This window comes from Cydia pomonella, chromosome 3, assembly GCF_033807575.1.
Source record: "Cydia pomonella isolate Wapato2018A chromosome 3, ilCydPomo1, whole genome shotgun sequence".
NCBI lineage: Eukaryota > Metazoa > Arthropoda > Insecta > Lepidoptera > Tortricidae > Cydia > Cydia pomonella.
Genome location: NC_084705.1, coordinates 21,257,403 through 21,276,618, shown reverse-complemented (window position 1 = coordinate 21,276,618; position 19,216 = coordinate 21,257,403). Strand labels below are relative to the sequence as shown.

Genomic DNA, 19,216 nt, shown 5'->3' with positions numbered 1-19,216 from the left:
TCTGCCTATAACATACTAGTACTAAGAAAATTCTAGCAGTTATAAGTATGCTTCATAACATACACATATTGTTAAGAAACGTTCAAAAATGCACTCATATTTGATCCTGTATTCGTAATTTAAATTAATAATATCTGTATTAAAAATCAACTTCATACCTAGTCTTATATCACAATCTAAGAAATAATATTATTTATCAATATGTCTAATATACTTTTTACACTGTGCTTATATTATATAATTTAATTTTAAAATATGCAATTTGAATTAAATTAATTTTAAGAACATATTGATATATTAATTTAAATTATATAATATAAAACTAAGAAGTTGATTTTTAATACAGATATTAGTGATTAGGGCTAACGAATACCGGATCAAAAATTAGTGCATTTTTTAACGTTTCTTAACACCTATGTTAACAATAATTGCTGTAAGTATTAAGACGAAAGTGGAGGACCCGTGCAAAATCACCTTTTCATACAAAATTACAAACGTAGTCCTCATTTTCCTCTCTGGATATTAAAATATTTTCACACAATTTGTTGTATATAAACCACAGCTATGCCCCTACGTTTGATTTTTTCGATTTTTTAATGTTGTAGGAGTTAGAAGCATTAAACATTTTGTATGAAATCTGTTTTTCGCTCCTAATTTTTATAATAATACAAAAATCGAAAAAAGTCAAACGTACGGGCATAGCTATAGGTAATATGTATACATCAAATTATGTAAAAATAATTTCCAAAATGTCTATATCCAGAGAGTAAAATGGGGACTACGTTTGTATGGAGAATCGGCCGTCCTCCTTCCTCTTAACTTATATTGCATTCAAAGTGCAATAATTGCACCGGAAATAAAATGAGATTTGCTCATGAAGTTTTGTACGTGCGTATTCGCTAGAGATAAAGAAGGTATTCTACAATAACATTTTTTCCACTAGGTTTAGACGCAATTAATATAAAATCCAAATTATTGAATTCTAGCCGATCAAATAGAGATATGCTAAAATTGCTTCTATTACTTTAGCTTCTAAACATTTTTCTTCTTCTTCCTCGTGTTATTCCAGCATTTTTCCATGGCTCATGGGGGCCTGGGCTCTGCTTGCCAACTAATCCGAAGAATTGGCGTAGGCACTAGTTTTTAGGAAAACGACTGCCATCTGACATTTCAACTCGGAGAGTAAACTAGGCCTTATTGGGTTTTAGTCCGGTTTCCTCACGATGTTTTCCTTCACCGAAAAGTGACTGGTAAATATCAAATGATATTTCGTACTACATATGTTCCGAAAAATTCATTGTTACAAGCCGGGGTTTGAACCCGCGACCTCCGGATTGCAACTCGCACGCTCTTACCGCTAAGCCACCAGCGCTTATTCTTTTACAAATTTTTCGTTGTAGGTAATTTTTTCCTGACTGTACAAGTTACTTTATCATAAATATCTAGCAACTGGAATCTATAGTTAGCAGCAGTTGTGTAGGTACAGCCATTGTAATAATATAACAAAAAAATGCGAGTTGTTATTTTAATCCTAATAATAACTCTGAAAGTAACAGAAAACTTCGCAATCGAGAAGAGGGAACAACATAATGGCGAACAAAAGTTACTTTTAAGAAAATTGCTGAGTTTACAACAAAACAATTCGACGGAAAAAGCCTTGATGTGGAACGAGATTTTCGCAAATGTGTTGGTGAACAAGATAAAAATACTGTTCAACAAACAACCTGAATCCGGACTGGAAGACAATCCAGATGTCGTCACAAAGTTTGTGAGCAAGATTATTGCACTGTATGGCAAGTTGTTTTACAAAGTTAACAACATAGCACATAATAATGGGAAAAATGAAGAAGAAATTAAGGTTGATGAAATAATGGACCCAAAGAAAGAAGTAGAAAAAGTCGAACCGAAGTATCATGGACGTTTAGAAAACGCGACGGAATACTTTGATATCGATAAAAGGACCGTGTGTCCCGAGCACTCGGTGAGTGATGAAAAAGGAAACTGCATTGATCCCGAAAATTCAAGGTTTATTATGGCCATACCGCACCAATGTCCGATCGGATACAGGAGGGACAGGCTAGGCTACTGCAGAGCAATATTTTGAATAAATGTAAAAAATAGTATAAGTACATAAAATAATAAAGCATGCTAAAGTTACGGGTCAATATATCGCTTAGAAACCATTCAGTCCATATTGGGTTGCATAAAAGTTTAAGTCATACCTTTGATACGCATAACAACTTGTGTCATAACATAATCATCATTGCGCATACAAATGAAAAGTCATATTATACTGTGTCATACATTTTTAGCCATAATATTTGATGACATACATAGCAGTTGTCATATATTTTTTGTGCATACCTAACGAACCTAACCAAAAAAATTATGCAAATTAAATTTATGACTATAAAAATTATGACATAACTCATTTATGACAAAAACCCAGTTATGCTCAGGAATAATTCTGACTGAAGATTTTTATGACTTACAATTTTATGCATAAAGGGTTATGACAATTAAAAATATGGCATAAGTTGTTATGCGACCAGAGGGAGTCCCCAATGAGAGGATTGGGGCTTAAAATAACATGAAATTTAAAGTGAACTTTGTGAATCTCTGGTGCACCTACAGGAGCGGCAAATAATCTATCATATTTTTTCGGGTGCATTTGCTTAATAATCTATTTGGTAATCTCTCAAACACGGCTTTAGCGATTCCGATGCAATTTACAATATAGGGAAGTATAAAACGACTATTCATTCAAGCTAGGCTACATTTTTACAATAATCAATTTGCTCGACTTTTTACGGTAGCCCGGTGGGTACTAACTTGTAAAGTAATGATTCAAATTAATTTTCACACCAGAAGCTAACGAGGGCGAAACATCGATTGATCTAGGTTTTATAGTTAGTAAGACTCACTTTTGAGTGTTTTCAAATAAGAAATTCAATCTTTGTAACATACATTAGGTAATTGGTATGGGTAAAATCTCTAATCCGCATTGTGCTAACGTAGCTCGTAGCTGCCTGTTGCCATATGCCACTGCAGTCTAATTTCACGAATTTTCGAATGTTTCCAAAAAAAAAATAGCAATATGATAGTTTTTCTTTTGCCGCTATGTATATTAAATATTTTCGTAACTAATAAATGTTATTTAATACATGATTTTTTTTTTTTTAAAATGAATTTGATTTTGTTTGATTTTTTTGTTTATTATAATTATGTACTTCAAGACGCTTTACAATTTATAAAAACAAATTACTGCATCGTAGTAAAGGTAAACTTCGGATATCAACTGCAGCTGCAATATTATTGCAGCGTCATTGTTTCCGCCACTGTATCTGTCACTTACCTTGATAAATTGAGTGACGAAATGAAAATTTACTGACACAAGCAGCGTTAACAACGACGCTGCAACAGTAATGCAGCAGAAGTTCAAATCGGAACGTCGCCTTTACATTAATATAATTAATCCTAGTGAACAGCAACAACACAAATAATAAGAGGGATATAGGAATCAAAAGTTGTAACAGAAATGTCCAACTATTAAAAGGCTTACTAAGATTCTTTTAGGCTCTTCTCCAAAAAAACTTTTGGATAACCTAAAACGTTATAAAGCCCGTTTGAAGTACACCTTAAATTAGTCGAGATTGCGGGCCGCACATGACTCTGTCGAAGGAAAGAAGTTTAAAGTTCAACGCGTCAACCCTCCTCTCAGGACTCGTGGCTCATTAAAACTTTAACTCCAGTTCTTGCTTTATTGCCCCGACACAGTGGACTGCAATTTGTTATTACTTCGACGATGTAGCCCACAATGCATGATAAATGGACTTTTTTTGTATTTGGTACGGATAGCACTGGAAAGGAAAAGTAAATAAAAATGATGTCTTTAAATCTGTCTACGAAGCACGAGGTCTCTGTAGAAAACAATGTAATATTTTTTCAGACTTTTGAAACATATTTTTGTATATATACATATATTTAATTTTTAAATGTACCTACATAATGTATTTTTTTTTTTCGTTGTGGGACGGTGAGTCAGGGTGTTTTAATGGCAACTTAACATAAAATAACGCCGCTAATTTTTTTTACATACTTTGAATTGACGTTCATAATTCACAATTCATTCATTTATTGCATCCATGGTTGTTACATTAGGTGCTACATAACTAGTAATAGTAAGTTTCACATGGACCCTGATAGGGCACAACAATAGTCTTAAATGTAAATTATGCTAGGTTGTAATACAATATTAATGTAAAAAATATAAAAAAATTAGGTCTTATAATATAATAATGGTTAGGTAATTGTAATTTTATAGCAACGGATTAATATCTAAGATATATTATTGATAATTAACGATTGATCTCCAATTAAATTGCAGGGTATATAATATTAATCTTAATATTTATGTTAAGATCAAATAATGTTATGTCACAATGTTTATTAATATTGGTTAAGAAAAAATTACTTAAAGTAATATTATGAGTCATAATAACGACTAATAACATTCGTGATCATTTTTATCTTCCAAGAAACCATTCAACTTATAGAAACACTTGTTAACTAATAAGTTCTTCAAAAGTTTATTGAATTGATTTTCTGATGTCTGAAGTTTTATGTTGTCGCTGAGTTTATTGTATATTTTGATGACCATCATTTTTGTGTAGTTGTAGTTCTCAACGTTCGGGTGGCGCCAGATTATGCTTGTATCAACTTTCATATCGTCGAGGACGGTCGGCCAATTTTGGAAATAAAATGGATATTTTCTGACGAACTTACTAATTTCAAATATGTAAATTGATGTTAATGTCAGGATTTTATATTGAATAAAGTAGGGTTCGGTCCACAATGAAAAATCGAAAAATAAGAGAAAAAAGGATCATCTTGTATGTAGACTCCAAACTTTCAAAGTGCGGTAGCGACCCCTAAAATGTATTTAAAAAAATTACATTAGTGATATGATATTATATTAAGCGGGTGCCCTGTAGAAAAATAGAACTTCGTCGAAATGAGGACCACCCATTGTGCCTTTGTTTGACCGGAAAAGATGATTATTATTTTCTCTAAACAAATGTTATTGCTAATTACAGGGAAATACAATTATAATACTTAATTACATTTCCCTGTAAGAAAAATGTTTTAATTACCCCCAATCAATCAATAGGACATCAAAAGCTTATTATCGAAAAATTCTCGGGCATAATTCGTCCTATACAAACAGGGTAAAGTAAACCTTTATCTTACTCTTATTTGCAATTTCAATACAATATTTTGTGGCAGTCAATTTGTGGCGATCGAGGTTGTTCAAGGTTCATCGTTTGATCCGGGCAGGTGTATCCGGATCTTTATGGCCGGTACGGCGTGAAATTGACTTGCCCGATTGTCTCCACATAAAGGCCCTGTTTGCCGACCAAAGAGATTACATCCTGTATTTGTAATGTCTATTGAAATGAATAAGTTAAGGGTGGACCTACCTTTAAGCAGATTAGTCGTTAGTCGGATTATAGCTTTGAGTTGGTTTGCCTACTCTTGCACCACCGACTCATATTTAATCGAATATCACTTCATCGACAAGGTTTCAAACTTCTTCATAACATTGACAATTCATTTCGTAAAACATTCCATACAAGTAATTTTTAGTTGGTGGGTAAATTATTTAGTAGGTGGATTATTTCCTGAAAATATGTATATTGTATGTAATTAATAATATCAGGCGTTACTTTGCGGAAATCCATAGTAATTAAATCAAAAATATATTACTTTGCAAATCCGTGAAATAATAATCAGCTAGTCAATCAGTGTCGTTATACTTACTTGCCTATTTTTAATTAGAATGTTGTTTTTAGTTACAAATTACTTACGTATATTAAAACAATCCGTGAAACAATGGAACGGCGATATCGCTTAGTTTTACCGATTAAAATACGTACTTCTATGTTTTACTTATGAAGTTTTTCAATTTAAATGAATGGTCGATGAACCAAAATAACCCTAAATGTTTTCGACAAAATAATATTAGATGAAAAGTTTGTCGGCAAAACAAGACAATGACACCCTTTGGGTTAGGTTCAGTAATATTTCAAATCATACTACTAACCTATTTATTTACGTAACTGTTTTTGTTTGCACATTCTCATAAAAAGAGTGAAAACTGCTCATTATTGTTCACTGCTCACTGCTGCTGTTGTTATAACAGGGTGGCCGCCAAAAACGATTCGCCGAATGATTTAAACAGCACCTTATATGTGTTATTGTAAGCGAATGATCAATTTAGATTGCTCTATAGTGTAGATTTTTAAACAACACGACCTACGACGGCGACAATCCCAACCTTTGACAGAAAATTCATCAGCAAACGTGGAGTTGACCGTTGCCTAAAATGCCAACTGCTTTAAGAATAAAATGGGGATTCAAGACACAATCGTGCAATCTCGCCAATCGTATTGTTTGATAAAATCCAAATTGTCCTTTTTAAAAACACCAAGAATGTAATTATTCAGCCAGCATAATCCACTCTGATATAAGGCTCACAAAACTAAGAAAGGAATTTGTAGGCGAGCTCAAACTTTACGATTATGCCTGTCCCGCCGGATTTGTGACGTCATTCCCCGGGGAATATAGCCTTACTTATTGTTGGTTCCACTAGTAAAGTTAGCGCGGTTATTGCCACTCGTGACCCTCAATTGAAAGGGCTATTCTCGTTAAGACAATAGCGAAATATAATTTTATGCCCGTTCCCAAAATTCAGAATGTTTAGATTGTTTTGGTCGGAAATTGCCATCGTTAATGCAATTTTCTGTTTTACATTCCACTATGATGTAAGTATTAAGCTCGTTAAATATAAACTGTACTATAGCCGAATTCAATATATGTAATTGCTGTTGCGTTATCAACGCTGATAGTAAGAGAATTTAATAGTTAATTAAGTAATTAAAGTAAATTCACTATCACTACAACACACACACACATTTAACACGTTCATTACAGCATCGGGACGAATATATCCGATGTAGAACATCGCTCCGGTGCGGGGAAGAAATTGCTGTTCCGAACGCTGGTAGGGATAGATATCTTTAGATTTTGCACAAGAAAAAAAGGGCACTATCTGTGTTTGGTCAATGTTTAATCTAATATATAAGTAGGTAATTTACAGAAAAACAAACTTATGGGATATTTTCGACCCGATGTCGACCAGTGCCAAAGATCGGGTCTAAAAGATCCGATGCCCAGTGACTCGAAGCCGGACTAGATGAAAGGTGGTTGTTAGTTGCAGTGAGCGATAAAGTGAATTATTGATCATGAAGCTGACGAGAAAACTGTCGTAAATGTGTGAAAAGAATGAGAACAAATATGACCCCATAAAAAAGGATGCACCTGCTACAAAGACCATAATTGGTAGAGCGAAAGATTACACCAATAATATTTATATGTACTTAATAGCCCATGAACTGGCCAGACTCCTCGAGTACTGCAAAGTGCAGCCCCTTCCACTCAATTAACCAGCAGCCCTGGCAATCGACGTGTGCAAATATTAATAAGTTTCGATATCGATATTTGATTTCTAACCTACTACATTAAAAAGTATCCACAGTGTAAACATTTAGTGCGAATATCGGATCTAAAAGATCCGACAGATTGTTATTTGATCTGCAATCAAAGATAAACTAGTTTGACTATATAAGAATATATAAATTGTTTTAGAAACATGCACGAATCATCATAATTACACGGATAATGACAATTAAACAAGAGCATACCAAACAGATCTTTTCGACCCGTTAACGCATTGGAATATTGAATATATATACATTGGATCAAAAATATCTCATGTCCTTCCCGGGTAAAGTCACTGAAATTATTTACGATAGTGAACGTGTATATAGGCACTGCGCTGCGCTTTAAAGCATTTTTTTTTTATTTACAGATAAAATATGCGAGTTTCCTTTAAAACTGTAATGTCTGTAATTTATAAATATACCGGCACGGCAAAATATTACAATACCGAAAAGCTTTGACCTGTAAAAATAGAGGGTGCTTAATGTTCACTTTTCCCTCACTATTAGGTAGGTGCAGGAAAGACAAATAGCGCCTAAATCCCTATATGACCCATTAACTTCTTTGCATGACAGCTCAGTAGTAGTAAATCTCGCACGGCACACATCCGTTTGTGCTACGAGTAAACAATATTAATGTTTTGATTACTGATGAGTCGGATTCGGGCTTTCATAGCACCCTAAAATATTAGTTTAAAAAATATGAACATTTTAGTTAATTGTGACTAGGTATTGAAAAAAAAAAAACAATTTTATGTTTCATAAAATAATTTGATTTGTTATTCTTTAGTTGGATAGATGGCAGCACATCTCTCTCGCTATACCGTAATCCAATTAAAGGATTCGTATAGGGACCGTGCGCGTTGGAGGGTCTGCCATCTTGTGGCCTGAATCGGAACAATAAACATGTACATTTACACGTCACGTGTTTTATTGTGCATAGTAGGTTCTGCCATCTTGTGGCCTACATCGGAACAATAAACATCACATTTACGCCTCGCGCCAAAAATCTGACGGCTCCTGTGCTGCCGCCTATAGTTCATGCATGCTCCCTATTAGGAGTGCAAGCACACACTGCTCGCCCTTAGAGTTGGTCAAAGGCAGCTATTCTTTCAAATATAATCAATGAACTACAATGCAATGAACTACTTACACTTACAATATAAATAATCACAATTACATTAGTTACACTTAGTGTCCCGTTGCTGGGCGAAGGCCTCTCGTTTTCTCCACTCGACCGTTGTTGGCATTTTCCCACCATTTCGGGTAGAATGCGTTCAAGTCGTCCCGCCATCACCTTTTTGATTTAGTTTTATACAAAGCAGTTTAATCACAGGTAGGAGTAACATCATCTCTTTATCTAGTTAATGCAGAACGATGCTGTGAAAAATCCGTCACTCAGTTGAAACTGGAATGACCTGCAAAGCCCTTCATGCTTCGCGCTGCCTTTGCATCCGGCAGGTATAGAAGACAATATTGTGATAGGGAGACTCGGAGAGTTACGAAGGGTCTGACGGACGAGTCAGCTGGCTTAGGCTTAGAGGGTCGCTGACGTATTCCAGCTAACGAGTGTAATTTTTCAGTCATGGTAACAATATAAATATTTTTGTAACTAGGTATCTATGATAATAGTGTTTAAATAACTTTAATATAACGTCGTTAAACGTAAGTAGCAAGCTTAACTTTTTTGGCGTTTTTATTATTGAAATTCGTTGGTGCTTTTGACCTTACTTATAAGAAAAATAAAGCAAATAAAGAAATTTCATTCCAGACAAATACTCGATTATTCGGAACGGATATTTGTATGTACGTTACGCTTAAAATTTGGAAAAATAAAAATAAAAAAGTGTTTAAAGTTTAGCGAGTTTGAATCTACAGAATAAAAACAAACGCGCACAGACAAAAAAACCTAGAAAAAATAAGTTAGCTTCCAAATCGTTTAATTAAAATTTAATTTATTCTTCAAGCTCAATCAAAAACATTATTTCATTTTCAAAAGGGCTAAAACTTCGTAGGTATTCGAAGATTCGAAGTTAACCCCAACATGAAACCAATTAGGGTGAATCGTTTTCCATTTCACCCGAAGATCGTAATAATGTAGCACTGCCAAATACCGGGCCGCGGATTGCGATATTATTTGGCACATGTCCAAAATAATTACTTACGTAAAGCAAACATTTATTTTTAAGCCATAAATGTACAGTTGATGGAGGATGTGGCAATATAATACATCGTGAAATGCTTGCATTATGAGCATGAGTGAAACCCACTTTAATTACGGTTGTTGTTCTTTTCAACGTTTGTTTTAGGGCTTCGTACCAAAAAAAGAAAATACCGGCCAAGGGCATGTCGGGCCATGCTCTGTGTAGGGTTCCGTGGTTATCCGTCCGACATAATAGACTTTTTTTTAACCACAAAAACGGCCTATAAGCGGCCAGAGTCGCTATTAGTTTTGCTTAAAAATCTAACACGATTTTTTCAATTTAGTTACATGCTACGCTGCTAATAAGCTATAGAAATATAGGGCTGGATTCGATGAATGAGATACGATAACGATAAGTTCTGGTTTAGATAAGTTCTCATTTAGATATCGCTTGTATGTCGTATATTTGACAGAAGCAGCTCGATTCGAGCAACCAATGTCACTTTGACGTTAGAAATATCGTAGATAGATCTTATTGGGATCGAAATAAACGTCAATTATGACATGTCGTTTAGTTATCGATCTTTTAATGACCTTTCCTAGATCTTAAACGTGTCTTAATCATTCTTCGAATCGGGCCGATACACGTGATAATTTTCCTAATATTATTCTAAAGGAGTCCGGTTTAAGAGGAAAGGGGACAGCCCGGCCACTTCTCCATACAACCGTAGCCCCATTTACCTCTTTGAATATTAAGGTTATGGAAAATATCAAATTATGATGTATATTGTTTACAGCGTTTGACTTTTTTAGATTTTTTGATTAGGTATTGTAAAAATTAGGAACAAAAACAGATGGCGTACAATTTTTAATGCTCCTAACTCTTATACTTAATAATAATAAATTCGAAAAAAATCAAGTGTAGTGATTGATATACAAGAAAGTGTGTCGAAATATTTATAGAATGTATAAAATGAGCACTATGTTTCTATGAAAAACGACGCACGAAACGCACGGGTCTCCGCTTTCGTGTTAATTACAAGAATAGGTGCGGCAAGATTCTTAGGTTGGTAGTCTGTTAATCCATGTAGGCATTTTTTCTGCAAACTGTATGGTGTGGTTCCAACCCGTAAACCAACCGGGAGCAGCCGTCACGCTACGCAATGGGCCAGGTTAATGATGTATGTCACCCCGAGAGGCGTCATTAGGCTAATGATGCACTCTACCGGTTGCAGTAACATTTACGCATTAAGTAGGTCAATGACACGACTGCTAAACTACGTTACCCGCCTCACTCATGCTGTAAACCACCAAGAACTTGCATGCAATTTACGTTACATTGCCGACTAGTAAGGTAAACTACATTCAAAAGTTTGTTCAGATACCGCAATGTAATGAAAATTGCATGCAAGTTCTTGCTAGTCTTAACCTCACTTTAGGTACAACAATCGCTGCCTGTCTAGCAATGCCACGAGCAGTCACAGATATTACTTCTCTTAACACCAGTGTGACCACATCTCCGGTTTAAAAAGGCAATTTTGTCTCAAAGGAATGATTCTAATAAAGTTACCTTGAACTACGTAACTAATAACTTTTTCTTTTATTACTTTTATTAGTTACAAGAATAATATTGCGTTATTTGAAATAAAAATAATAAATATTTAATTTATGACAAAGGAACTGAAGAACAAAGATCACACAAAATACTCATAAAGAAAACAGCAAATTACCTAACTTTTTCAACACTTCTCTCATTGCTTTGTATATTAAACCGCTTTTAGGCTTATAATTCTAGCCTGTTTCATTATAATTATGCAACTTTTGGGGTCCAATGATAATCCGGTTAACACTTTTTAATTGTACTTTTACTGTTTTAACAAATAAAATTTATATTTATTTAGTTAATACAATAAATAAAGTTTTTATTTCCTTGCAAGTGCAAAAAACGTCATATGAACCACGTGTGCATTGGTTAATGGCAGATGGGTAGTATTGGTTTTACAAAAAAATAAAACATATTACGATCTCTATGTTTTGCCGGTAGGCGTATGAATTTGGGTAGATAACACATATACCTACTGCGACAGTAACGAGCACTTGGATATTTGTCTCACGGCCCGATTCGAAGCCCGATAAGTTCTGGTTTAGATAGGTTCTCATTTAGATATCGTTTTTATGTCGTATAATTGACAGAAGTAGCTCGATTCGGGCAACCAATGTCACTTTGACGTTAGAAATGTCGTAGATAGATCTTATTGGGATCACAGGGGAATCGAAATAAACGTGAAGTGACATGTCATTTAGCTATCGATCTTTTAAAGATCTTAAACGTATCTTAATCATTCTTCAAATCGGTCCGTTGTATGGAGTTTACAAAATAGTTGAATGCCTCATCCAAACCGAATACCTGCTAGCGATGAGCCTCCGATACAGCGGTTGTATCAAATATTCATTATCCGTCGTGAGGTTGGGTAATTTGGCAAGACTGCGAACGAACTAAACTGATAGCCCATGCACCGTTACTGTGTATTGATATTACCTTTACATAAAGAACAGAAAATATTTGTAACTAAAAGTTTAAAAAATCCAAAACTCCTAAATAATTTTTCCTCGTCTCTAACTAATGAAAATTAAAAATATGTATTTAAAAAAAACTGAATGACAGACAGACTTAACAACAGAAAATAAAGCTTAATGAATACTTGCCACGATCGGTTTGAACATGATCAGTTGAGCCATTAATAAGTGTTTTCCAAAATGGCAATGGCAAAATTTGTATTTTGAATCGTGTATTTGTATTTTACTTCGCCTTTTGTAATGGGGTGCGTTTGCATCAAATCCGGTAATTCTGATTTTTTGCAGACTTGCGATGTTAAATCTTAATAATGTAAAGTTTAAAGTATATTACTCTGTTATAGTGTAATGTTTAGATAGTTATTTTATTTGTTGATATGGTGCTCAATTAATTTGTAACATTTGCGCTTACTTGTAAATAGGGAATGTAAATAGGTTTTTTTTGACGGAAACCCAAAACCGGGTTTTTAGAATTGGAAAAAACCGGTTTCGGTTTTATTCGGTTTTTTTTATTTACCTAAGTTGCATGTTTTATTCATTATAAGGGTATAAATCGGTCCTAAACCGGTTGAATCGACATCAAATCAAATAATGTGGTCTTGTGTTAGTTTGATCGTTTGTAACGCTAAATGATTTTTTACGGTACAAAATACAAAAATACGAAAGATTTAAATAATATAAAGTACTGGCAGTGGCAGGACATCCGTGCTGGTGTACGAATTGTATAGTAGTACTTTTTAATAAAAGCGGCCAAGTGCGAGTCGGACTCGCCCATGAAGGGTTCCGTACCATTTATGACGTATTAAAAAAAACTACTTACTAGATCTCGTTCAAACCAATTTTTGGTGGAAGTTTGCATGGTAATGTATATCATATCTTTTTTTTTGGATTTTTCATTCTGTTATTTTAGAAGTTACAGGGGGGGGGGGACACACATTTTTTTACTTTGGAAGTGTCTCTCGCGCAAACTATTCAGTTTAGAAAAAAATGATATTAGGAACCTAAATATGATTTTTGAAGACCTATCCATAAATACCCCACACGTATGGGTTTGATGAAGAAGAAAATTTTTTTTTTTTAATTTTATGACTTATTAAAAAAAACTACTTACTAGATTTCGTTCAAACCAATTTTCGGTGGAAGTTTGTATGGTAATGTATATTATATATTTTTTTTAGATTTTTCATTCTGTTATTTTAGACGTTACAGGGGGGGGAGACACATTTTTTCACTTTGGAAGTGTCTCGCGCGCAAACTATTCTGTTTAGAAAAAAATGATATTAGAAACCTCAATATCATTTTTAAAGACCTATCCATAGATACCCCACACGTATGGGTTTGGTGAAAAAAGATTTTTTGAGTTTCAGTTCCAAGTATGGGGAACCCCCAAAATGTATCGTTTTTTTTTTCTATTTTTGTGTAAACATCTTAATACGGTTCATAGAATACATCTACTTACCAATTTTGAACAGTGTAGCTCTTATAGTTTCGGAAAAAAGTGGGTGTGACTAGAGTCTTTTGTTGGTTCGGTGATAACGACTTACCGACAACCTTTTTTTGAGATTAATAGAACAAATACTAATTAAAGTTGATTATGGAGTAAAAACAAAGCTTGTTTTATTTATTTCCTACTTTACAAATCCATAATAACTTAGCAAATATTTTATAAAGGAAGGTAGTAACAGTAAACGAATTAACTACTTGAATATATACTAGAAGACAGCGAAAAACTTAGAGCAAGATTTCGGATTGGGCCATTTGATTTAAGACAAATAACATTGAATTATAAATTGATATCGTCATATATTTAAGAAAAAATGACCTATCCCATCGGTGTCTAACCAACAAACAAAAAAAAATTTAATAAAATTGGTTTGTTCCTATTCCTAGTTACAAATAACATTAAGTCATTTGACAATTCCCATACAATACAATAAAATAGTCAGATATTCTGTCTTTAATTTCGTGATAAAATCGTGTATATACTATACTAGCATTCGTTTTTACGCGTGAAGCAATCTTTTCTTTATTTCATGGCGAGGAATTTAAGAATTGCTGGTCCTAAAAACCGAAACCGGTTTTAACCGGTTTCGGTTTTTTTTGTAAAACCGAAGAAAAAACCGGTTTTGAAAAACCTCCGGTTTTTGCATTCCCTACTTGTAAAGCATGCTGTGTACACTTGTTTTGGACCTCGTGCTAGATTCCAAGCCATGATATGCAATTGTATGTTTCATGATATTGTACGATTTCTGTTAAGTGTACACAATAAATTAAAAACAAATAATAATTATTAAAATAATTGTTTCTGATGTTGGCTCAATGAATAATCCAAGTTTGTGACCTCGAGCGTCGCAACTTGGTCAAAAACGAAAAAAAAACACGAAAATTTCGGTTTTTTTTATTTGAGCTTCATAAACAAGTCTGCAAAAAATCTGAACTACCGGATTTGACGCAAACGCTAATGTATAAAGTTACTGTATTATCGTATAAAGGTAGAGAACACTCCATATGCATGTTTTACGAACACATTTTATGTATGCCTATTGACTGTTTGTGTGTTTACGAATGAAAAATTCTATTCTATTCTATACGCGTGATCCGACACGCACCTGGCCGGTTTTCTTTGTTACATAAGATAAGGATAATGTGCTCATCTCCCTCAACTTAGGAAATCCGGTAGGAATCTAGTATTAGGCCAAAAACCTGGTTTTCGTGTCTTTACTCTTGTGTTAATTAGTTTATAATTAAAATATCTCACCAGTTCTTAGAGACGAAGGCCAACCCAAATATGTAGATTTCGTGCATGTAAGATCCTTCACAGCAATCGAGTTATGAAAAAAGTTCAAAGAATGAAGTTCAATGTATCATGCTAGCTGCTCACTGAGAAATACGAGTAAGCGAGATACATTGAACTTATTGATCATTCAATTCATCGATGAACTTGCTTAAATTTCACGGTTGGGAGAAGTAAAAACATTGTAATATTTTATTCCCAACCGACATTGAATAGTGTTATAATTACAGGTGTTTTCTATGTATTTAAATTTTTATATATTATATATCGTTGTCCAAGTACCCATAACACACGCCTTCAATATTGAGCTTACTGTGGGCTTATTTTTAATGAAAATAAGAACATAGGTAATTCATTTTACAATTAAAATTAAACCAAAATCAGTCAGTCAATTTTTATTTATATATTCAAATAATTATCTGGAGGCCAATTCGATTTTACATTACTATGTCATTTACTTGCACAATACAAATAAGTACGAGCGCAATACACTCGTGAAAGATAACAAATTAACATCATTTTACTATCGGAATGTAAGTTCCTATTAGCATTCAGAACAAAAAGAAAAATCTAGGTACTTGTAATCAAATTCGTAGCTCTCTCCAATGTTATCTAATTACTACGATTTTTAAGTTATCCTACTCTCTAGGCAATATATTCATTTTGCACCCTCCAAGTATGGTCAGCAGTATGCGGTTAGGGTTATACCGGATTTCCCTGGGCGTGTCCTTCGTGGGCTCCAGCCGGAAGCGCTGCAGCAGCCGCACCGCGCACACGCGGCTCTGCACCTTCGCAAACCGCATTCCTATGCATTGTCTGCGGCCGATCCCGAAAGGCAAATACACGGCCGAATGTCTACTAGCTGACTTTTCGGGAGTAAACCTATCAGGATCAAATTTTGATGGATTAGGCCAATATTTTTCATCGTGATGTATTCCACTGGCAGAAACAAGAATAGTTTGACCCTTCTTCAATTCCACGTCGGTGCCAGGAATCTTGTAATCCGCACCCACTTTTCTGAAAAGGGGGTCCACTACAGGGAACAGACGAAGGGTCTCATCAAAAACTCTTTCTAAGTAAGTCATTTCTTGCAACGCCTCATAAGTTATTTTATCATAATGCCGCTTCAGCACTTCTTTAATTTCAATGGCTACTTTTTCCTGAACCGCGGGATTTAATGCAAGTTGCATAAACATAAACCCCAAAGTAGTTGCACTAGTTTCGTAGCCTGCCGCATAGAATACAAAAGCCTGGGCAGCCATCAACCCTTCTGTTATTTCAATAGATTTTTTTTCTTCTTTTTCCGTAATCGGAACCTCTTCCACTTGCTTTGCTTGCCTTAATTCCAAAATTAAATCCATAAAATCCTGTCTATTTGTTGCTTCTCCGTTTCTTACAGAAACTACTTGTTTGACTAGACTATGGAAAAATTCTCTTACATCGGTAGGGAATAAAGAACTTCCTAGTTTGCTCACTATTCCAGGATACATCATATCTAATTCTGCTGCATAATTAGTAGTAAATATTCTCTTATCGAATTTCACCAACTTCTCCATCACATTGTCTTGCTTCATTATGTCTATATCCAGGCCGAAGGCGCAAGCCGATATGGCTGTAATCGTAAACTTTTGCGCAAGTTGGAAGACTTCTTGTTCAGTTTGTGTTTCAGTTAGATTTTCCATGTACTTTATAAAATTGTCACTTCTATCGATAATCAAGTGAAGCATATTTTTTAATTTACCTGAAGTAAAAATGGGCGTTAATTTATTCCTTAAAATCCTCCAGGTGTTCCCGTTGGCATGAAATAGATTAGCACCCAGTCCATCTTTGTCATATTCTATTCCACGATCAGGAAAAATATCAAAATCCTTGATCATCACTTGTTTCACAATATCCGGGTCTCGAATCAGTAAATCTGGGGTTGTCATTCTATATACTCCGACCACTTTTTCATTAGGATAGGCTTCGTAAATGTTTTTGAAAACAATCGCGATATTTTCACGACGCAATGTAGATTCCTTCAAATTCCCGAATATTGGAACAGGCGTAGGACCCGCGACGTATCGACTGCGCCAATAGTTAAAAGTTCTTGTAAAATAAAGATAAAAACAGTAGGCCACAGTGGCCAAGCCTAGCAGAAGATACGCCGTAGTCATTGTTTACCAACTGTTCCCAAATGTGACTATGAACATACTAAACGAATGTTGTAATTTATTCTCTGATGTTCATGATATCTTTTTAAAAGCACTCGTTATGCAACATAAACGTGATTCTGATTTAACATAATTTTTGGTCAAGGTTAAGCAGAGACACGTGCAATTAGTGTTCCGTACTCAAATAAACACAAGATTTGTGAACGACTTGGTTTATGAAAAGTCGTTACAGAATACCTGGGCGAATCAACTGTTAGACCGACCACTTTTCACATCTCTGGCGTTACCAAAAATGTCTCTGGAGTTACCAAAAATTACGTTTCCAATTTAATATTTGTCTAAATTTTAGGCCTATCTGAGAGGAAATCGCTTGTTTAATGTATAGCATACAATTATATAAAAGTAATATATTATTTATAAACAAAATTCTTGATTGAATTTTAAATATTGTGGATAGATTAGTGTCAGTCTAAAATTTGATTGGCTTACCTACGAAAAGAAAAAACTAAGGTAATTGTCAACAATTTTTATAGGTAAGTCATAATCAGTAGTACCTTGCAGAGGAAACAATGCGCCAAAAGTACCTGCCAAAGTCTAACTTATTGTTCTAAATATAAATGCACACTTATCTTCTTTTCTTAAGATTTTAGAGAATGTATTAGATGGGTCGACCTTCTTTTTTTTTTAATCTGCCCCGTCAGCCAGGCGACAACAGTAGCATAGTTTGTTTAAATTTGACCGATGACCCATTATGGAAAGAACTTCTGACTGCCATAGAAATGTATGTTTGATTATTTTAAATACCATAAAACCAGTGATTTAGAGTGATCCTGGTGACCGTAACCATGGCAAGGAGAGATAAGAAAAATTTGATTCACTCAAATATTTTTGACGTATAATCTAATCCGCTACTCTAGAATCTGACTTTTCTAATAAGCTAAAAAGTGCATACCCAACTTATGAATGGAATTCATTTGTAAAGTGGGTATGTACTTTTGCAGCTGGGTGTACATTTCGATTACAATTAATTTGGAATTCGGCACATCTCGGGATTTGTCGACATTTCCCGTTTTTACACAGAGTGTACAATAAGTACTATAAGTAGTATCAAACTATAGTTATCACAAAGCAAACAATAAAAAATTCTACACGAATCTTTATCTATGTAGATACCATGTTAGTTTCCAAATTCTCTTATATATAGGATATAGATATAGACGTAATGTAAATATGAGTCTTTCCACCAAAGAGGGAGGTCCTTATGCACAAGAAGTATAAAAAACCTTCTCTGATCTATCCAGATATAATTAAATTGACATGTAACTTAACGATTAATGGAAATAAATGGTTCAGAAATTTACAATCCAAAAATAAATTTTCTACCTTTTTTTGTATGACACGTGTATACCCTTACCCCCTTATTCGTAAACGTGTTTCGATCGTTTGTCCCTTTCCATCATACCGATACGTCAGAAAGGGACGAACGATGATTAGCGGCATCGTAACTTTAGTACACGTTTATGAATAAGGGGGTTAGATAATAATGATTACCCCATTAACCATAATTTGGTAACTCTACCGAATTGTAGTGGGAACTTGTTAGTGTATTTATTATTTAGCTGGCGTTTTTTAAGCCAGGCTCAGTTGTGCAAGGCGCTGGCTCTCCTCCAAGCAATTAAGCCTGACGGATCCGGCTTAATGAAGGATTTTCACTAAATCGATTATTGGACTTCAAAGATAAAACTACCTACTTACTCGCTTATTCAAATCAGTAGTTCTGTTGGATTAGTATCATTTTCATGCAGACTCTATTATTTAAGTGCTTCGAAATATCTTCAATATCTATTAAAATAAGGATTTCGTTTATTTTTCCAGAACCCCTGTCTTCACTTATAACAAAATTTGGCCTTGTATTTAATGGAATTGTTTGTGTGTTTTAAATACAGATAATAGAGATAGTTTTAAATATAACATACTGATAAGACTACATACG

At 34.4% G+C, this 19,216-nt stretch overlaps 2 protein-coding genes across 2 annotated transcripts; one reads left to right on the top strand and one right to left on the bottom strand.

The window, feature by feature from the left end:
* Positions 1-413: 413 nt before the first annotated feature.
* On the top strand, positions 414-2,157 carry LOC133516282 (uncharacterized). The gene has a single exon (XM_061849121.1). The coding sequence runs from the start codon at positions 1,511-1,513 to the stop codon at positions 2,102-2,104; it is 594 nt and encodes a 197-aa protein (XP_061705105.1). The 5' UTR covers positions 414-1,510; the 3' UTR covers positions 2,105-2,157.
* Positions 2,158-14,436: 12,279 nt separating this feature from the next.
* LOC133516281 (cytochrome P450 6B5-like) lies at positions 14,437-17,988 on the bottom strand. The gene has a single exon (XM_061849120.1). The coding sequence runs from the start codon at positions 17,224-17,226 to the stop codon at positions 15,709-15,711; it is 1,518 nt and encodes a 505-aa protein (XP_061705104.1). The 5' UTR covers positions 17,227-17,988; the 3' UTR covers positions 14,437-15,708.
* Positions 17,989-19,216: the final 1,228 nt, after the last annotated feature.